At 40.5% G+C, this 17808-nt stretch overlaps 3 protein-coding genes and 1 non-coding gene across 6 annotated transcripts; 3 read left to right on the forward strand and 1 right to left on the reverse strand.

Moving 5' to 3' along the window:
• The first annotated feature begins 3627 nt into the window (after positions 1-3627).
• LOC137941976 (stress enhanced protein 2, chloroplastic) lies at positions 3628-5129 on the forward strand. The gene is made up of 2 exons (XM_068787625.1): positions 3628-4042; positions 4554-5129. Exons 1-2 carry the CDS (start codon positions 3722-3724, stop codon positions 4821-4823), a joined length of 591 nt encoding a protein of 196 aa, XP_068643726.1. The 5' UTR covers positions 3628-3721; the 3' UTR covers positions 4824-5129.
• Positions 4410-4481, forward strand: TRNAP-AGG (transfer RNA proline (anticodon AGG)). The gene has a single exon. It is a non-coding gene; the product is annotated as a tRNA-Pro (tRNA).
• Positions 5130-5283: 154 nt separating the features above from the next.
• LOC137942113 (uncharacterized) lies at positions 5284-9395 on the reverse strand. Its single transcript, XM_068787798.1, has 10 exons — positions 9186-9395; positions 7905-8000; positions 7703-7777; positions 7404-7472; positions 7047-7123; positions 6493-6581; positions 6046-6175; positions 5826-5916; positions 5604-5669; positions 5284-5516 (listed from the first exon to the last, which is right to left on the reverse strand). The coding sequence occupies exons 1-10, from the start codon at positions 9336-9338 to the stop codon at positions 5397-5399; spliced, it is 966 nt and encodes a 321-aa protein (XP_068643899.1). The 5' UTR covers positions 9339-9395; the 3' UTR covers positions 5284-5396.
• Positions 9396-12433: 3038 nt separating this feature from the next.
• LOC137941882 (laccase-15-like) lies at positions 12434-16207 on the forward strand. 3 transcript variants are annotated; one of them, XM_068787491.1, is made up of 6 exons: positions 12434-12473; positions 12624-12775; positions 12856-13100; positions 13614-13742; positions 14854-15798; positions 15896-16207. In XM_068787491.1, the coding sequence occupies exons 1-6, from the start codon at positions 12444-12446 to the stop codon at positions 16024-16026; spliced, it is 1632 nt and encodes a 543-aa protein (XP_068643592.1). In that variant the 5' UTR covers positions 12434-12443; the 3' UTR covers positions 16027-16207. The 3 variants fall into 3 exon arrangements, with proteins under 3 accessions (XP_068643592.1, XP_068643590.1, XP_068643591.1); XM_068787489.1 differs by having other exon boundaries at positions 12435-12554; XM_068787490.1 differs by having other exon boundaries at positions 12435-12554; positions 15953-16207.
• Positions 16208-17808: the final 1601 nt, after the last annotated feature.

Genomic DNA, 17808 nt, shown 5'->3' on the forward strand with positions numbered 1-17808 from the left:
CGATTATTTTGAAGAGCCTGAATTTCTTCATCCATAGCGGCAAGCCAGGCTGGATTCTTGGCAGCAGATTTGAACCCTTTAGGCTCAGTAGATGAGAGGAGAGCAGAAAGCAGCCCAGATGAGCCAGAATACGCCAGATCAGCCGAGTGACGAGGTTTGAAAATACCAGCTTTGGCGCGTGTGACCATAGGATGAGAACCCACCGGAATAGTAGCAACAGGAGCAGTGGAATCAGCATGTGGCAGAGTAGGTCCTGTAACAGTAGAAGGGGCCTGCAAAGACTCATCCACGGGATTAGTGCAAATAACACAAGGAAGGGAGTCGGATTGAGTAATATGCCGAGAAGGGGGCGCCAAAAGAGATGGGGGCATGACAGGAGAAGAGAGACTGGGTTCCAGAAAATTGGAGAAATTGAGAGAGGATAAAGGTTGAGCCTGGGAAGAGGCATGGGATGGGAAATGAGTCTCATCAAATTGAGCATGACGAGTAATATAAAGTCTAGATGTGACAGGATTAAGACAACGAAAACCTTTGTACGATGAACTATAGCCCATAAAAATGCAAGGAATACTACGAGGCGAGAATTTATTTGGCATATAATCACGTAAACATGGGTAGACACGACAACCAAAAGGATGGAAATTGTCATAATTTGGAGAAATACCATAGATAAGTTCAAAGGGGGACTTACCTCCGAGAAGCGGTGTGGGCAATCGATTGATGATGTAGGCAGCAGTGCTAAAGGCGTCAACCCAGTAACGAGGAGAAATGTGGGAATGGAAGAGTAAGGCCAGACCAGTTTCAGTCAAATGACGGTGTTTTCGTTCTGCGCGGCCATTTTGGGCAGGAGTGTAGGGACAAGATAATTGATGATGAATTCCCGAAGAGCTGAGATGGTGTTTAAAACGAGTGCTAGTAAATTCTGCACCACCATCGCTTTGAAAATTTTTGATACGAGCAAAATGTTGATTTTCAACAAATTTATGAAATTGAAGAAAAATATCATAGAAATCAGACTTCAATTTCAATGGGTAAAGCCAAGTAAAACGAGAATAATCATCAATAAATAAAACATAGTAAAGAAAACCCAAATGCGATGGTACTGGTGAAGGACCCCATATATCGCAATGAATTAATTCTAACAATTTAGATGACTTTTTGGCATTGCGAAGATAAGGCAAACGGTGACTTTTGGAAAGTTGACATGTAGCACATAAATGCGGAGAGGGCAATACTGAAGTAAGATGAAGATGGCCATCTTTATTTAATAAGGAGATAACAGAATGATGCACATGGCCTAATCGAGCATGCCATAAATCATAGGAGGCACGAAGAGATTTATTTTTCAAAACAGAAATAAGTGCTGAATTTCCACGCTCTAGCACATATAGACCTCCATCACGCCGACCGGTTGCCACCACCTTTCTCGTTTGGCGATTCTGAACAGTGAAATAATTATTAGTAAACGTAACGGAGAAGGGAAAATCATTCGTTAATTTACTAATAGACAAAAGATTTTTAGTAAGATGAGGAACAACCAAAATATCTAATAAGTGAAGATCTGGGGAAGGAGAAAGGGAACCAGTATGAGTAATAGGTAGAGACGCGCCATTCCCCACAATTACACGATCCTTACTCGTGTAGATTACCGTTTGATCCAATGAAGAGTGAACCGGGGTCATGTGGGCCGTGGCCCCCGTATCCACGAACCAGTCCGAATTTTGGGTTTCGGACACGGAGCACTGCTGATTAAATGAATCAGCGAGATGCGCCGAAGGGTATTCCTCCCGTGAATACCGTTGCCGACAACGATCCGCATAGTGGCCGTCCTGACGGCAGATTTGGCACCGGGGGGGGCGGCGACCATTGCTGGTGGTGGGACGACCTGAGCCGTGACCGGAATCACCGTGTTGGCTGTGGCCGTGGCCGGAGACGAAGGTGCCTCTGTTTCCAGAGCTGCCGTGGCTGCCGTGACCGTTTCCGCGACCCCGGCGATGGCGAGAAGAGCCACCGGAGCGTTGATGGGAGACTCGGTTTGCAGTGAAAGCCGCAGGAGAGGGAGCCGTGGGCTCGAGAGATTTTTGAAAAATCTCGAAGCTTTCCGCGCGTGAGGCGATGTCGGAAAAACTGGGTAAGGGGGTTTGGGCCATTTGGGCAGAGGAAAAACCAGAGAATTCCGGACCAAGACCCCGGAGGAACCAGTGCGCCTTGTCGGTGTCATCAATGGGACGACCGATGGCGTGAAGTTGGTCGCACAAGACCTTGAACGCGCGGGCGTAGACCGTCACCGGGCGAGCTCCTCTTTTCATCAATTGAAGGTCGTCTTTGAGACGAATTTCACGGGCTTTTGACTTGTGACTGAAGGAATTCTCTAGAGCAAGCCATACCTCACGAGAGGTGGAGAGACCGACGGCTTCAGCCATAGCTTCTTCGGACAGAGAAGAAAGAAGAAGACTGAGAAGACGCTGGTCAATAGCTTTCCATGATGAGTGCTTGAGGTTTGGTGTCTGAGACGTAGGAGGGTCAAAAAGAGGTGGTGGCACAAGAGTACCATCCACATGACCCAGCAGACCTTGACTGTCAAGGAGAGGAAGGAACTGACTCTTCCATAGAAGATAATTGGAAGATGAAAGTTTGATGGTGACCATGTGAAGCATGGTATTGAATGAGAGAAGATCAGAAGAAAATTCAAAGGCTATAGTGGATCACGGAATTTTAATCCAGAACAGCTCTGATACCATGAGAAGGATGATTAAAAAATTCACCACACTTTGGGGTGCCATGCTTTCATTAATTTATAGGAGTGATATCCCTAATTACAGGGATTTACAATTGATTACAAGATATTGTAAATCTACATACAAGGAATGATTGAGCCTAATTAGCTCCTGTGATTGAGCCTAATTAGCTCCTGTGATGGAAGACCCTAAACAGGGCAATGATCCTTAATTGATTGAGAATCAGTTTTTATAATCCTTAATTGATTGAGGATCAATCTCTTAATGCAGTATCTTCAACACTCCCTTTGTTCACAAAACGACGAGAACGTTTCTGGTAATTTCTCTTCTGTCTTTTCCCTGATAACACGTACGTTTACTTTTCTCTCCTTTCAACGATTTCTTCCGAGGTTTAAGATCAGTAAGCTACAGGCTGCTTGCAGGCGGTGGCTGTGGAGGGTAGACTAAATAACCTCAATTTCCAAGTACAAGAATACAGAAGTCCTCCTCGGCGGCCGTGCTGTTCAAACCTCAAAGTTTGCATTTAATGGTCCTCAATGGCGACCACCGCCCGAGTCCGTATTTATTCTATAATTTTCTGACTCGTTGAGTCTTCGTAATTCATCTGAATGGGATTCAATTTGGGACGAGTCGTTTCAAAATATGGGACCGGACGCTTCTATTTGTCCGAGTCCGAACAATAAACCGAAGAATCTTATCTAACTCGGGCGATTTAACTCAGAAGTCACTCGACTTCTTCCCACACGCAACAACGACTTCTTCTTGTCCGAAAACTACTTGACTGTAGAAAAAAGCGCTACGTCTCCTTTCCGGACCCACGAGGCCACGACCACCGCTCATCTCTTTTCCAAGATTCATTCCCGACGTGGCCGGTGGATTCACCTCTCGCAAACCAACAAAACCAAACCTCTTTCCCCTCGAGATTTTTCCTCTTTCCTGTAGTGTCTCCACAATTCCACCTCCTACTCTTCCTAATTCCAGCAATGGCCGCCGCTGCTTATTCCGCAGCTCCGGCGATCCGGTCTGAGTTGCAGCAGCTGAAGTCGTCGTCTTCTCCGAGGAAGGAGTCGCGGCCTGCACCGCCGCAGCTCAATCTCAAACCGGTCGGTCCGCTGCAGGAGAGCGAGAAGATCCTGCTCCAGCCGAGGATGTGCACGCTCAGATCGTACGGCTCCGGCCGTGACGGAGTTCTTCAGACGAGGAGAGACGCCGATGTGTCGCCGTTCCTGGCGTCGCTGTCGGATTATATTGAGAATTCGAGGAAAAGCCAGCACTTCGAGACCATCTCCGGACGTCTTGCCATGGTAATCACAGGCTTAATACTTTTTTAATTGATCTTCATTCTTCTCTACTGAGTAGGATCGTCAGCCGTAGATGCTTCGAATTAATGTAGTAATCCGAAATCAGGATCTTTGGGGGAAATTAAATCCATAATCAAACAACAGTCACTAGCTTCTAGGCAATATAAAATCATCCAGCTTTAGTTTAATGAAGACGATCATAATATAGAACGTAGAAAGGGAGTGAAGCTTCTCCTTAACTTTTGATTATCTAAAATCTCTTAAACTTAGGTGTTTCGGCTTAAAATTAGAATGAAAAAACTGAATTAATAATAAATTAATAAAAAAATCATTAAAGGTAAATTATAACTGTTACCAGCTGTTGGAGAATGGGCATTTGGTCTAGTGGTATGATTCTCGCTTAGGGTGCGAGAGGTCCCGAGTTCAATTCTCGGAATGCCCCTACAATATTTTTTATTTTTGACTTTTGTCCTCTTCTTTTCTCTGAGTTTCACCATGCATGGATGTGTTGCAGATCGCATTCGCCGGTGCAGTGGCGGAGGAGACTATAACAGGCAACTCCCTCTTCAGAAAAATGGACCTGCCGGCCATCGCCGAAGCCGCCGGGGTCTGCGTCGGAGCAATCCTTTTTGCCGCCGCTTTCGCCTGGTTTTCCAGCAACAGGACACGAGTCGGAAAAATCTTCACAGTGAACTGCAACTCTTTCGTTGATTCCCTCATCGACAATATTATCGACGGCTTGTTTTACGAGTCCGAGTTCACCGATTGGTCAGACGACAAATAGAAAAAGGACCACGGGCTCATCCTGGACAAGAAAAGATAAGCTATACACAACTTACCAGTCACAGAATAAAGGGTTTGCTGCCTGATGCTCAGCTGAATCATTGCTATGTAAATGAAGGATTTTAGACTCGCCGTATCTGTCTTCCCGTCGCCGTTGGGGCTGTGCAATATGTATAATTTACAGAGTAAAGAGATAAAAACCTGCTTTATTTAACCCATCAATGGTGTAAAATGTAGGATATCATTATTGAGCAGTTGTAGGAGACAAGAGACAAGATCAGTATTTTTAATTTAATAATTTATAATGTGTACGTCTCCATTTTAATCACCTTTTTATCTCTATCGTGATCTTTATTTTTTTATCTCTATCAAATAGAATTGTTATGTATGGAGTTTAGTAACAAGAAGGATTATTATTAAGCTTCAGAAAAGATAATGCACCAAGCTGCTCAGAAGTGCATAGTATGAATTAACCAATTATTAGCAGGAGAAATAATGAGTTGAGAGGAAATTCTCATGATGATGACAATGAATATATGTACTAGAAAAAGAATTGCAAATCGAATCTACAGCACTAAGCTGCATTTTCAATTGCTTGGATACATTCCAATACTGAAGCCTTATTTGACATTGCTGAGATGAGGGCTTCATGAGCAACTTTGTTATTCTTTAGGAGGGATCCAGCAAATAAAACCTGCAGGAAGGGTTAATAGAAAAGTATTAATTTAAGAGAAATCCGCATGCAGAAATGGGATGACATAGTAGTAGATAAAGAACTTACTGCCCATCTTGTGAGGTTCTGTTGCTGTTCTTTGCTGATCTGCGGCTTACTCCTATTTATAAATCTCTGTAAAGTTTGCCACAGAAGGAAGAAATATTTAGCATGACAGCAGATTGTGATATAAGTACTTTTATGTAGAAGCAACAGCATAGTCTTTGAGGAGAAAATGCCCAAAGGGAAAATACAGGCTTTGTTTTGTCTAGTGCGACCCAGGTAACTGACCTGAAGAGAGAAAAGATCAGCTGACTGACCCACCACTTTATCAAACTTTAAACCTTCAGCTGCCAGTCCTGCCATTGATACCACGGCCAACCTGGACATCTTTGTGAATGTTAAAACCCTTCTGTTGCAAATAGCCAGTAGTTTTCTAAATCCAATATTTTTACAAACAACACTCCCAAGCACTCATACTGTGTCTTGAGTTAGGGCTTTCCAATTATACCTGTCTAGTTCCTTAGCATCAAGTTGACCACTGTAAATAAGCTTTTGCAACCTTTCATCAACCAAATTGACATGTTCTTTGCCTATGTCAAGTGAATAATCCAGAATAGGGAGACCCAACAAGTAGGCAACTGAGATTCAATAGGTAAACTTTTAATCAGCACGACAATGTACAGGCTGTGGAAGAAACTTGAGAATAAGACAAATAGAGTTAATCAATTTTTTAAGCTTATTCTCTTACAAAAGTTTATGGGACAATTGTAGCATGCATGCTCAGAGACACATATCCACACATATTAGAAGTCGTACCATATACTCACATCCTTCTACTTTTTAAAATTGTGCAGAATGTTCCCAACTTGCTGCGTATAGTGATAACATGTAGAGCACCGAGTAAAGGTTTCTCTTCAAGAGTGGAGTTTCCTATGGGATTTTAAATAGAACTTACCTAGAAAATGAGCAGCTTCATGACTAGCTATTCTTTCTTGGTAATCAGGGAAAAATGATGAAAATCCACCTATTGCAGCCTGAAGAAGCCTATGAATTAAATACAGACTGTCATTCTTAAGGTTATAACTCCTTTCATGACCAATCAAACCCAGATTATTCAAAAAATGTAAAAAAAAATCTGCACATTAATTTCGAGTATTTCAACAAATTATGCAAACAGTTGGCATACAAGAAAAGCACAAAGGATGAGTTTGTTTAAGTCACAAACAACATGAAGGGAGCAGGTCTAAGCTCTTAAACCTACAATGTACTTCCCATACTGACAACCAATTTATTATATATACGCTGCTGCAGTTTTGGAAACAGAAATTAGTTTATCAAGTAAGATCAAATGATTGGCAGTAACTAGAGTGACTAGAGCAGTGACAAATTGTTTCTATTTTTGAAGGACTTATCAAGAAAGTTGACGTCTTGTACAAAATGCTGCTTATTGCTCATGACAGCATATAGAATCTCCTTGGTTGGATTAGTTCAGTTTCAAGAAGGATTTACCCTGGGGAAATACTCCCAATAGCCAAAACCACCAAAGAAATACTTCCAAGCAAGTAGGGTACAAAAAATCCCCAATCCTGTGAATCCAATGAGATGCAGAGTTAGTGGGGAACAAAGCACTGTTCAGTAGCAAATTCTTTAATGGCTGAAACTAATAATAACCATATCTGAGATAACGACAAAATTGATTAAATTCTTAGCCCCAATCCTTGCTCACCTAAAGTAGCAGGAAAGTGCATTATTAGTAATAACTTCATAACTTAAAGATTTTATTCAGAGGAAGGAAATCGTCTCAAAAAACTTCTTTGCAACAGTAAACAGTGAATTAACACAGTCAAGCGGTATCAAGATAGCTACCCCTGGAAGCTGACCGGCTAGAAGACCCAAAAATCCTGTCGTCCCAACTACAGTGAAAAGAAATGCTGCCTGCATCACTGAAAGACATCAAGTTTATGATGGTAACTTAAAGACCTTAAACAAGAGGAGCAAGACAAAAAGCTCAAAATCCTATTATCATTACTTATGGTTCTATTTGGTAGAGAAGACATCATATCATATCTTTGCATTTTCATTACTCAAGATTCTAATACAAATTAGAGGAACCACAAGCATATCTAAGAACATAAATCAGCTCATCAGATTAAGACAGTACTCACATCATTTCGGACACTTGGGATAGCAAGGTTCTCTGCATTCTTAATTCCTAGTGTTGTCAGCTCTCGCAAGGATGTCTGCATAGATAGTGATAAAAAATATTTTCCTAGATTACTTGTAAATATATTTGAAGGCCAACCAGGCAAACACAAACTTTCTCCAAGTTGGCACATAAATGTTTTAGCAGCACCATGAAAGACTGACCAAACGACGTGAAACATAGGGTTGGGAACTCCATTTTTTGGCCCAACCAACTTCGGTAAGCTGATCAAGTGCCTCTTTTACAGCATCACTATCTTTCTGCCAAAAAGAAAAAACGTTACATTCAATTAAATAAGGAATCCAGGGAAAAACATCAACAAGATCATCAATGATTTTTTTTTATATTTTTATTTTGCGATAAATGTTCTGATTTTATTGCACAGATACTTTTTCTATGTTACTTTCTCATGCAGCTTCTTATTAGTTATTATGGCAACCTGTTAGCTAAGGGTGGGCAAGGATCGGTTCGGTTCGGGTTTACCAAAACCCAAACCCAAACCCGAACCTTATCCCTGACCCCAAAACCCGAACCCAAAAAAAATCTGGTTCATCAAACATGAACCCTACCTGATTGCCATCCTTGTAACCCCATCCCTGCCCCATCCCCATAAAACCCTACCCATCTCAACCCGGTTTTATATCTTTGTCTCATATGTGGGTTGGGTTTGGAAAAACCCATCCCCAACGTCAAACTTGGCGGGTTTTTTTCCCGCCCCATCCCCGACCCGTGGGGTGAAATTACAAACCCGAACACGGGGTTTTCGGGTTGGGTTCCCCGTAAAACCTGACTCATGCCTACCCCTACTGTTAACTGTCACACTTGATTTGCAGTAGAAAACATGCAACGCAATGACTATAATTCTGCAAGTATCTCACAGTGAAGTGGTTCTTAGTATTATTAAAAGCATGAATATGCTGTTCAGGGCTTCAAACCATCTCAATTTGGCAGTCAACGGAAACATCCAAAGATCTGGAATTCCTTTTTTTTTACATGGTCGGAACAATATAATTTGGTGACCTCGGCCAGGTTATAAATCAAAGAACGCGTTAGTAATAGTCTATATTTCTATCTTCTGATAAAACACGTCACAACACTCCAAGCAAGGTTGGGTTTTAGATAACATCCTACTTGACAGAAACAATCAAATTCCATTTCCGTTTCCTCACAGCAGTCAGAGATAATCCTACACACAACAACAGAAAACTTCACAAAGTCTTACTAAACTGATAGCATCAATTCTCTTTAACATGCAGGTAAAGAAAATGATAAAAACTCAAGAATATCCGATCTATTAATTTAGTAACCAAGACAAACCCAAGCAATAGCTACAAGCAAAATAAGCCCATAAAAGATGCACATTGTTTCACAAAGACGAAGAAAACCAGCGAAATTTCTTTATAACTAAAAGTACATCAGAAGAAAGAGTAATGTTGGCGCAAAACCTTCGCAATGGCAGATTCTAGCGTCTTCAAATCAACTTGAGAAGCAGCAGAAGAAGCTCTAATCCGCCACCGATGAGCTGTTTTGCAGCTTGTTGCAGTGGATTGGAAAGTGAAAAGCCTAAACGTCTGGAACGGTGCTACAGAGAGCGGCATTTCAGAGCTATGTGGATTCGCAGAAGCCGTTGAGACATGGATAACGCTCTTAAGCGGCGACAGTTTTATCGCGCGGAAAATTTAGAAAACAATGCTCACCACTTCCAAATTTAGATTCACCTCCTCCAATATCTATTATTTAGAGTCTCAACTCGTCTTCAATCACTACTTAGTCAGATTTCAAAGATTCACACTTAAATCATTTTATTGAATTTATTTTGGGAAGTTCTTAACTTTTTTTGTTGGAAAAAATTTTAAATTCTCGTATAATTATAAATTTTTGTTGGACAGGGTTACGAGAATGATGATTGGGTCGGGTTTGTGTTGGATGATTTGGGGTTTTTTAGTTTTAGTTTCGGGTTCGGGTTTTAGTAAATCCGACCCGTGCCTACCCCTAGTAGAGGAAGATAACTCGTTACTTTAGGGGAAAATATCATACAATTTTTTGTATATAAATTTTTACTTATGCTAAATAAATGTTAAAAAAGTAAAAAGTAAATGTATTAACATTTTAAAATGGAAGTACAATTAGTCCCTCAATCAATGTTATGAAAACCGATCCAGTATAGGTTTGATTGAACTTGGTTTGTTGGATTTAGGATCCATGACAAAGTCCTCGACCAAGGTGGTAAGAGAGGAGAGTAAGAAGAAGAAATAAGAAGAGAGGTTAAGGGAAGAGACAACTTAGAGATGGAGAGAAAGTTTGGGAGCCCATGCCTTCCCTACCAATAATTGGTGAAGAGGATAGGAGCTCCTATTCTTTATCACACAAGGAGAATTTCTCCATATGTCAAACAACCCGGACTAATTGGATTGGGTGGACTACTTTGTCACAAACCATAAAACTTGCTCTGGTCAATAGGGTCTAATTGAATGAACCTAATTCCATTGGTCAATCCAGTTTGGGTTTTACAATACTACACTCAAGGATGAATTAGATATAATATTTCCAAGAGAAAGAAAATCGGAAACCAAGGCCACCCCCTCTGTCCATCTTCCCTAATGCTATAGAAGAAAGGGAGGCCTTGTGGTGCCTCCCCTACTCAACAAGGAGCTAGAGGTCTGAGCCTTTTGCTTGTTGAGAAAAGAGCCTACCAAGGCTTGGTAATTGCTTTTTGAGTGGGGGTGGAGGGAGCTTCTCAACTATGGCTTAGGAAAGGTGATCCCCTTGTAAAATATCCCCTTGATCGACGGTTTGAATCATTGACATCAATTAACAATCGATTAAAAAGAAAGTTGATCGCCAAAAGACTAATGGTCAAAGTCAAAGATCTCAACCTTCAAATGGTGGAGGTTTAGTCAAACAATCCATCAATTATCAATATTAGACTATTGGTCAAAATCTACAACAATTATCGAGATTGAAGCCTGATTGGTGGTCAAGAAAAAGTCGATTGTATCAGGCAACTACCAAAATTAAATTAGAGAAAAATGTGACTTAGATGTCACTTGAGTGTCACACAAGTAGTGGAGTTGACATATAAGAAACACAAGACACCAATTGGAGCTCTACATGTATAACATAGTCTATGTCATTTTACACAAAGCAGAAGACTTGGTATCACCATATGTCGCGATATCAATGAGTGAAGAATTGGCTCCATCATTGTCTCAATTTAAAAGAGTGAAGACTTGGTTCCAATGTATGTCACAATCTCAAGGAGTAAAGACCTGTTCTAACCTTATGTTGCTGCCTCACTAGTTAAAGATTTAGTAAAGAGATAGAGAAGGAGAGAAAGGTGGGTCAATTGAACAACCCTTCATCTCTTAGTAAAAAGTGGCTTTCTTTGCCAATTGGGGACAGTTGGAGAAGAATCTTTAAGCTAGAGAGCTTAAATAAGAATCTCTGAGAGTCGCAACAAGGAAATTGTTGCCATTGTTACTCCGTTTCGACTTAAAATTTGTTATATATAAGCACGGGACCAAAAATTTCTTCCAAACATCAAGTAAAGATTACCAAAAGTATCAAAATCGAGCCAACTTTATTTCATCTACAAAGGTGGTCCAAATTTGTTAAATGGAGATTGAATCAGAGGGTTACTAGAGATAGAACACGAAAATCACTTGAATTTTTTTTTTTTTTTTTTTTGTGATATCATACAGAAAGTCATGCTGTTTTACGGATCAACTCTTTTGTACGTCTAGGTAAATTTTTTAAATTTTAAAGGGAATTTAGCTAAAAATAACAAGCAACTAAACCGCTATAATATGACATTAATGTGGGTATTTTGATGAACTGATAAAGCTATTTTGACACCTAATATTCTTCAATTACGACTCTTTACTAGTCTCTGCGTGTGTTCCTTTACAAGCTCATTCAATTCTAAGACAGGAATGGAAAATCAGCATCTCAAAGAAAATAGCTTCTCTGCAAGGCAAGATAAGAGTTAATATGACTGAAATTTTTTACCTGAAAGCGAGTGGTTTGGAGGAGCAGTTGCCGATTAGTTCTGAAAAGAGAAATAGCTCTATTCCAAAGCCACAGGCTGCAGATACATCGTACCCTCCATTAAAGGAGTGGTGGTTGCAGCGTCTAAGACTGCTTTTAGTGATTGCTCTTATATTTCCTTTTGAATCCTTATCTGCTTTAACATGTAAAAGGAAGACAACAAGAAAAGAAACCAAGGAAGACTCGTCTGGTCGACCTGCATTTGCAAGGAGGGAGTCAGTTCTCGGGATAGACTCGCCCCAAGTACAACAACAATCCGACTTGCAACGAGTTGGACTTCCAGACTCGAGAGACTCCATCCAACTCAGTTGCCTTTCAGGTCCTCTCGGATAAATTTGATTTGCGAACGTTACCGATTTTCTTTCTGACGATATATATCGAGTAATTCATATTTACTGGGTTGGCATGAGTCACACCAAGTGATTCTATAACTACCATTCTTAGCAAGCTCAGGAAACCAAAGTCATGAACAGGCAGGAATTTTTAGGCAGATTACCAGAGAAGGAAGAGACGTGAGAGAACAGAAGAACAAGGCATTTATTCAAAAGCAACTTTTGTTTCTGCACCTAATTTCCGTCACGGAAGCACCAATCCAACCATATATAAACCTTTCTAAGATGAATAACGAGGAGACAGGAATTGGAGGATCGAGGAAAATGGGATTGATGAAAGGCTTGCTTATGGAGGTAATTCTGTGCTCTGTGCTTCTGCATGGGTTGCTTCAGTACATGGTTTCTGCTCACAGTAGCCTTTACCAGACATTTGATGTAAGTCAAGATTTTCGTTCGTTTTATCTCTCTGCTGTCGGTTCTGTTCGTTTATAACTGTTCTTGCAGTTGAAGGAAGTTACATATTCGAGACTCTGCGAGAACAAAACAATTTTGACCGTAAATGGGCTATACCCGGGTCCTACTTTGTTTGTTCACAGAGGAGAGACAGCCATTGTTAAGGTTTATAACAGAGCTCCATACAACATCACAATCCACTGGTCTCTCTCCCCCTCTTTCGATGTCAATCTAGATCTCCATCTCTCTCTCTCGATTTATCTGATATGAATGAAAGTTGCAGGCATGGAGTGAAACAGCCAAGGAATCCGTGGTCGGATGGGCCAGAGTACATCACTCAGTGCCCCATTCAACCAGGATCATCTTTCACCTACAGGATCGTTTTTTCTACAGAAGAAGGGACGTTGTGGTGGCACGCCCACAGTGACTGGGCGAGAGCCACAGTTCATGGAGCCATTGTTATATATCCAAAGCCAGGAACCTCGTACCCGTTCCCCAAGCCTTACCATGAAATGCCTATCATACTTGGTAAGTTTAGCATCTCCGCGTTAAACTCTCAGTGTCTCCATTAATAGATCAACGAGCGCCCGAATCCAAATCGAACCCATGACTTCGTTCTTCTCGCCACTGATTCTCGACTGGTTTTTTTTATCTGAGCTCTGTATCACTCTTATTTATTCTTTCTAACCTAGCATCATTAACACCAAATCCATGGCAAGGCGTGGCAGCAAAATCAGGATCCATTATTACATAGATTTTACCCTGGATTAGAAGACAACGTCGTAGAGAAGTAAATTTAAAGTTGTCGTCGTGTGTACTCTATTAAGCAAATTCCTTTGCTTGTTTGAAGCAAGTGAGACAAAATAGAACTATGAAAGGGCTAAAAGACTAGTTTTACTAAATATACTGCCCTGAAAGTTTAGTCACCTTTAGTATAGAACACGATTAGTGGTAGTTAAAATGTTATAATCTTGATCAGGTAGATTAATATAGCAGACCTAGAATGTGGCAAAGTATGACAAAGCTCCTTTGGTTTTACAGGAGAATGGTGGAAGAGGGACGTGAATGAAGTGCTTGAGGAAGCTTTGCAATTGGGTGGTGATCCTGAGGTTTCTGATGCATTCACCATCAATGGCCAGCCCGGGGATCTTCTTCCTTGCTCCAAACGAGGTAGCCTTCCTATCAATATAAAATGCATATAAACACACGATGAGATAAGGAGAGATACTCGATAAGAAATTAGAACTCCCTCAAACAAAAAAATGGCTTAATGTAGGTGTTAAGGAATAGTTCCACATGGATTAATGAGTATGAATTTTTTGAGTTTATTAGTTAGGAAAGAGGTTTTCTAAGTTGGCTAGTCATTTTGGGATGGGCCTTGGACCAACTTCACATGGTATCAGAGCAGGTACTTATATATGGGCTTGCACTTAAGCTATCTACTTGTAGAACCACAAAACGAGTGTCTACACCTAAACTATCCACTTGTAGAGCCACAAAAAGATGCCTTACACCTAAATTATCCACGTGTAGAACCACCAAAAGAGTGTCTACATGTGAGGGGGAATGTTAAGAAATAATCCCACATGGATTAGTGAGTATAAAGATCTTGAATTTATTAGTTGAAAAATAGGCTTCCTAATAGTAGAAACCTATGAACGGAACCTATTTAGCATAAACGAATGGGTCTCATTTACGAAAGGAATATGATCCGTAAGGGTCTGTTTGGAATCCCTAGAAAAGAAAAAAAATAAAATTGACCATTATTATTCCCAAAAATTGTGAGTGAAAATAAGATAATGATCAAATTCTCTTTTTTACTAACTATTTTTTGGAATAATAATGGTAAAATATTAACAAAAATAACTAACTTTCAAATTTAATATAAAAATACTCAACTTTGACGGGTCAATTGCAAGTCCAAGACAACACGTCACCTTAGACCACTTATGTAGTGCCACATCACCACACCACGTCAATTACCGAAGGAATTAACACCATATCAACTGACACATCATCACATTGCTACATCATCAGGCTCTTCTTCTCCATCTTGGATTGTACACATGTACAGTTGACCCATCAAAGTTGAGTATTTTTTATATTAAATTTAGAAGTTGGTTATTTTTGTTAATATTTATTTAAAAAATGAGTAACTTAGTAAAATTACTGATCAAAACCTAATTTCACATATTAACTTGTCCATCTCTATATTAAAGCATTAATCATGTCCGGGTAGAACTTAGTTCTCCAGTTAACTAACATAATCTTCATTTTATAGGAATCACTCGAATGGTGGTTAATCAAGGTAAGAGCTATCTCCTTCGAATCATAAACGCCGGAATGAACGAGGAGCTCTTCTTCTCCGTCGCCAAACACAGAATCACCGTAGTCGGAACGGATGGGAGCTATGTTAAGCCTTTGACAGCAGATTATATCATGATAACCCCAGGACAGACCATGGATGTTCTGTTTGAAGCTAACCGAACTTCTAATCGCTATTACATGGCTGCTAGTGCTTACTCAAGTGGGACTGGAGTACCCTTTGATAACACAACAACAACTGCTATCCTTCAGTACAGAACTCACAACACCTCACATTCCTCTCCACTCTTTCCAACTCTTCCTGCTTACAATGACACAGCTGCTGCAACCAGTTTCATTAGAGGCCTGAGAAGCCTAGCAAATGAGGATCATCCAGTCAGGGTGCCCTCAACTGTAGACAAGCACTTGTACATTACAATCTCTGTGAACACACTGCCTTGTTCTAACAGCTCCTGCGAAGGACCTGACGGAGATCGTCTCGCAGCCAGTATGAACAATATAAGCTTCGTGAATCCATCGATCGACATACTTCGAGCGTATTACCTTCGTATTAATGGAGTCTACGGAGATGATTTCCCGAGTGAGCCACCATTGTTTTTCAACTTCACTGCTGATAATTTGCCCCAGAGTCTGCTTACACCAGAGCAAGCTACAGAAGTGAAGGTGTTGGAGTACAATGCCAGAGTGGAGATGGTTTTCCAGGGGACTAACTTGGTTGCAGGAGAGAACCATCCGATGCATCTACATGGTTTCAGCTTCTATGTGGTGGGATGGGGATTCGGAAACTACAATAAAGAGAAGGATTCTTCGAAGTATAATTTAATTGATCCTCCTTTGGTGAACACGGTTGGAGTGCCCAAAAATGGCTGGGCTGCCATTAGATTTCGAGCAGACAATCCAGGTAAATTTATTTAAGAGCAATTAAAAACTCATTGAAAAACAGACAATGAATACGAAAGCCTTTTTTTTTTCTTTTTCCTGTTTGTTTTTTCCTTCAGGTGTTTGGTTCATGCATTGCCATTTGGAAAGACATCTCAGTTGGGGTATGAATGCAGTATTCATAGTTAAGAACGGTCACAGTCCTTCTGCTCGGTTGTCGTCGCCGCCGCCTAATATGCCTCCTTGCTGAAGAAGATGACCAAATGAAGAGAAGAGTGAAGAAGCGCCGAAGTGGAAGTAAGATCCCCTTTGAAGTATAAACAGAGGAGGACAAGCTTAGGAAGGCTTCTTGTTTTGGGAAACATACCTTGATATGTACCTCCATGCTTTCAAATAAACTTCTAAAAATTCTCCTAAAAGTTCTCCAAAAGTTTTAAAAATGTCTCCGAAAAAGGGTATTTGGATTTTTTCAAAATAAACATCCAAAAAAACAAGATTTTCACAAACCACAACATGAACATAATGACCATGGGTCTCATGTGCTTGTACCCACCTAGGATGGAACAATTCTCTATTCTATTTCATCACTATCCAGCTCTTTCTAAGTGGCTTACACATGTAGTCATGTATCCAAAAGGGGACTCATGTGACCTTTTTATTGTGTCACCACATCATCATTAGCTCTTCAAAAGGACTAAACCTTTGAAGTTGTTAAAGGGGGTTCACAGGCATTTTTGCACTATGTCAATCATTAGATCTTCGAATGTAATCGTTGACATGATTCGTGCACCAATTTCCTGCATTAGTCTTTTTGCTTAGGTTAACTAGGTCGATAATTGGAAGGTGCTTAGCATGAGTGCTTTAGAGTAACTTAGATGCTCTTTGTGCTATGCATGAGTAGATAGAAATTTCACTTATTTGTATCAGTGCATTGGATGTGGGTTTCTCTCCCCATACTCTTCTAGCTCTTGTACATGCATCTTCCCTAAACTTTTAACCCTAAACCCTAAACCCTAAACCTTAAGAGTCCAGTTGGTAATATGTAGTCACAACTCTGGATCAATCAAAATCGAAACCACACCACTCAAACCCAACCCTCCACACTGAAACGTCTCCGTATCTGCTCTCCATCAGAGCGAAACTTTTAAGAAACCGAGTTGACGCTTTAACGCCCCAAAGAGGCAAAGTTGATGAAAGCGAAACTCAGAGATGTAAATAAAATAAAATAAAATGCAACTCAGCTTTCCTGTATACTGTATCAGGTACGCGTTTGTTCATTCCTACTCGTCTCTGTCAGTCCAAAGCAATCTCCCCCATCATATCTCCCCCAAAAGCGCCCTCCACAATTCAAAGCACCAAAAACAGTTGGCACTGAACATTCTCACCTTCAGAAGCTTATCAACAGATTCAGATTTTCTAGATAAGGAATTCATTTTAATAAAAAAAAGGAGACGCAGACGGAGACTCTGAAATAAAAAAATAAAATAAAAAGAAGAAGAAGAAGAAGAAGAAGGTCCCTCTCCCCTTTAACTTAGAACCGTTGGTTGCCTCCCTTTCCATCTTTTCCTTTCGTTTTTCTGCAATTTCTGACGGAGAAGAGGCGAAAGAAAACAAACCCTAGATTTGGGCGGTGCCCGACTGGTCATGGAAGCCATTTATCTATTTGCACTTTAGGAGGGATAATCCTAGGTTAACGACCAGAGATGACTAGTCTTCGTTGTGGTCTAAATCATGTCTAAGTCAAGTAAAACAGGCACCAATCTTTTTACCTACTTGCATGTTTTCTAATGTTTTGGTGGTGTTGTATAATGACTCTTTGGCCACTAATAGCTGTTTAAGTGATGTTTAAGTAATTGCTTTATCTGTGAGTCTCTCAATGCAGACCACTTAGAGGTCAAACTAGCCTTTGTATCGATATCGACCATCGTATTAGTCCTTGACATCTTATATAACCTACTATAATTACCTATCTCAGCCACTCCATGTTTGATTAATACATATTCATTAGGCCAAAAGTTACTCAGTTAGAGTA

The sequence above is a fragment of the Aristolochia californica genome, unplaced genomic scaffold (assembly GCF_029961685.1).
Source record: "Aristolochia californica isolate CCGP_79_NKW_82.1479 unplaced genomic scaffold, dmAriCali1.0.hap1 SCAF_9, whole genome shotgun sequence".
NCBI lineage: Eukaryota > Viridiplantae > Streptophyta > Magnoliopsida > Piperales > Aristolochiaceae > Aristolochia > Aristolochia californica.

Excerpts from the sequence above, each read along its gene's own strand:
- LOC137942113 (XM_068787798.1), bottom strand. The coding sequence starts at position 9,338 with ATGCCGCTCTCTGTAGCACCGTTCCAGACGTTTAGGCTTTTCACTTTC. Across the intron at positions 7,778-7,904 it reads CCTATGTTTCACGTCGTTTG|ACATCCTTGCGAGAGCTGAC; the intron begins GTCAGTCTTTCA and ends CTATCTATGCAG. Across the intron at positions 5,670-5,825 it reads CTGATCTTTTCTCTCTTCAG|AGATTTATAAATAGGAGTAA; the intron begins GTCAGTTACCTG and ends CAAACTTTACAG.
- LOC137941976 (XM_068787625.1), top strand. The coding sequence starts at position 3,722 with ATGGCCGCCGCTGCTTATTCCGCAGCTCCGGCGATCCGGTCTGAGTTG. Across the intron at positions 4,043-4,553 it reads TCTCCGGACGTCTTGCCATG|ATCGCATTCGCCGGTGCAGT; the intron begins GTAATCACAGGC and ends GATGTGTTGCAG.
- LOC137941882 (XM_068787489.1), top strand. The coding sequence starts at position 12,444 with ATGGGATTGATGAAAGGCTTGCTTATGGAGGTAATTCTGTGCTCTGTG. Across the intron at positions 12,776-12,855 it reads TACAACATCACAATCCACTG|GCATGGAGTGAAACAGCCAA; the intron begins GTCTCTCTCCCC and ends TGAAAGTTGCAG. Across the intron at positions 13,101-13,613 it reads TGAAATGCCTATCATACTTG|GAGAATGGTGGAAGAGGGAC; the intron begins GTAAGTTTAGCA and ends TTGGTTTTACAG.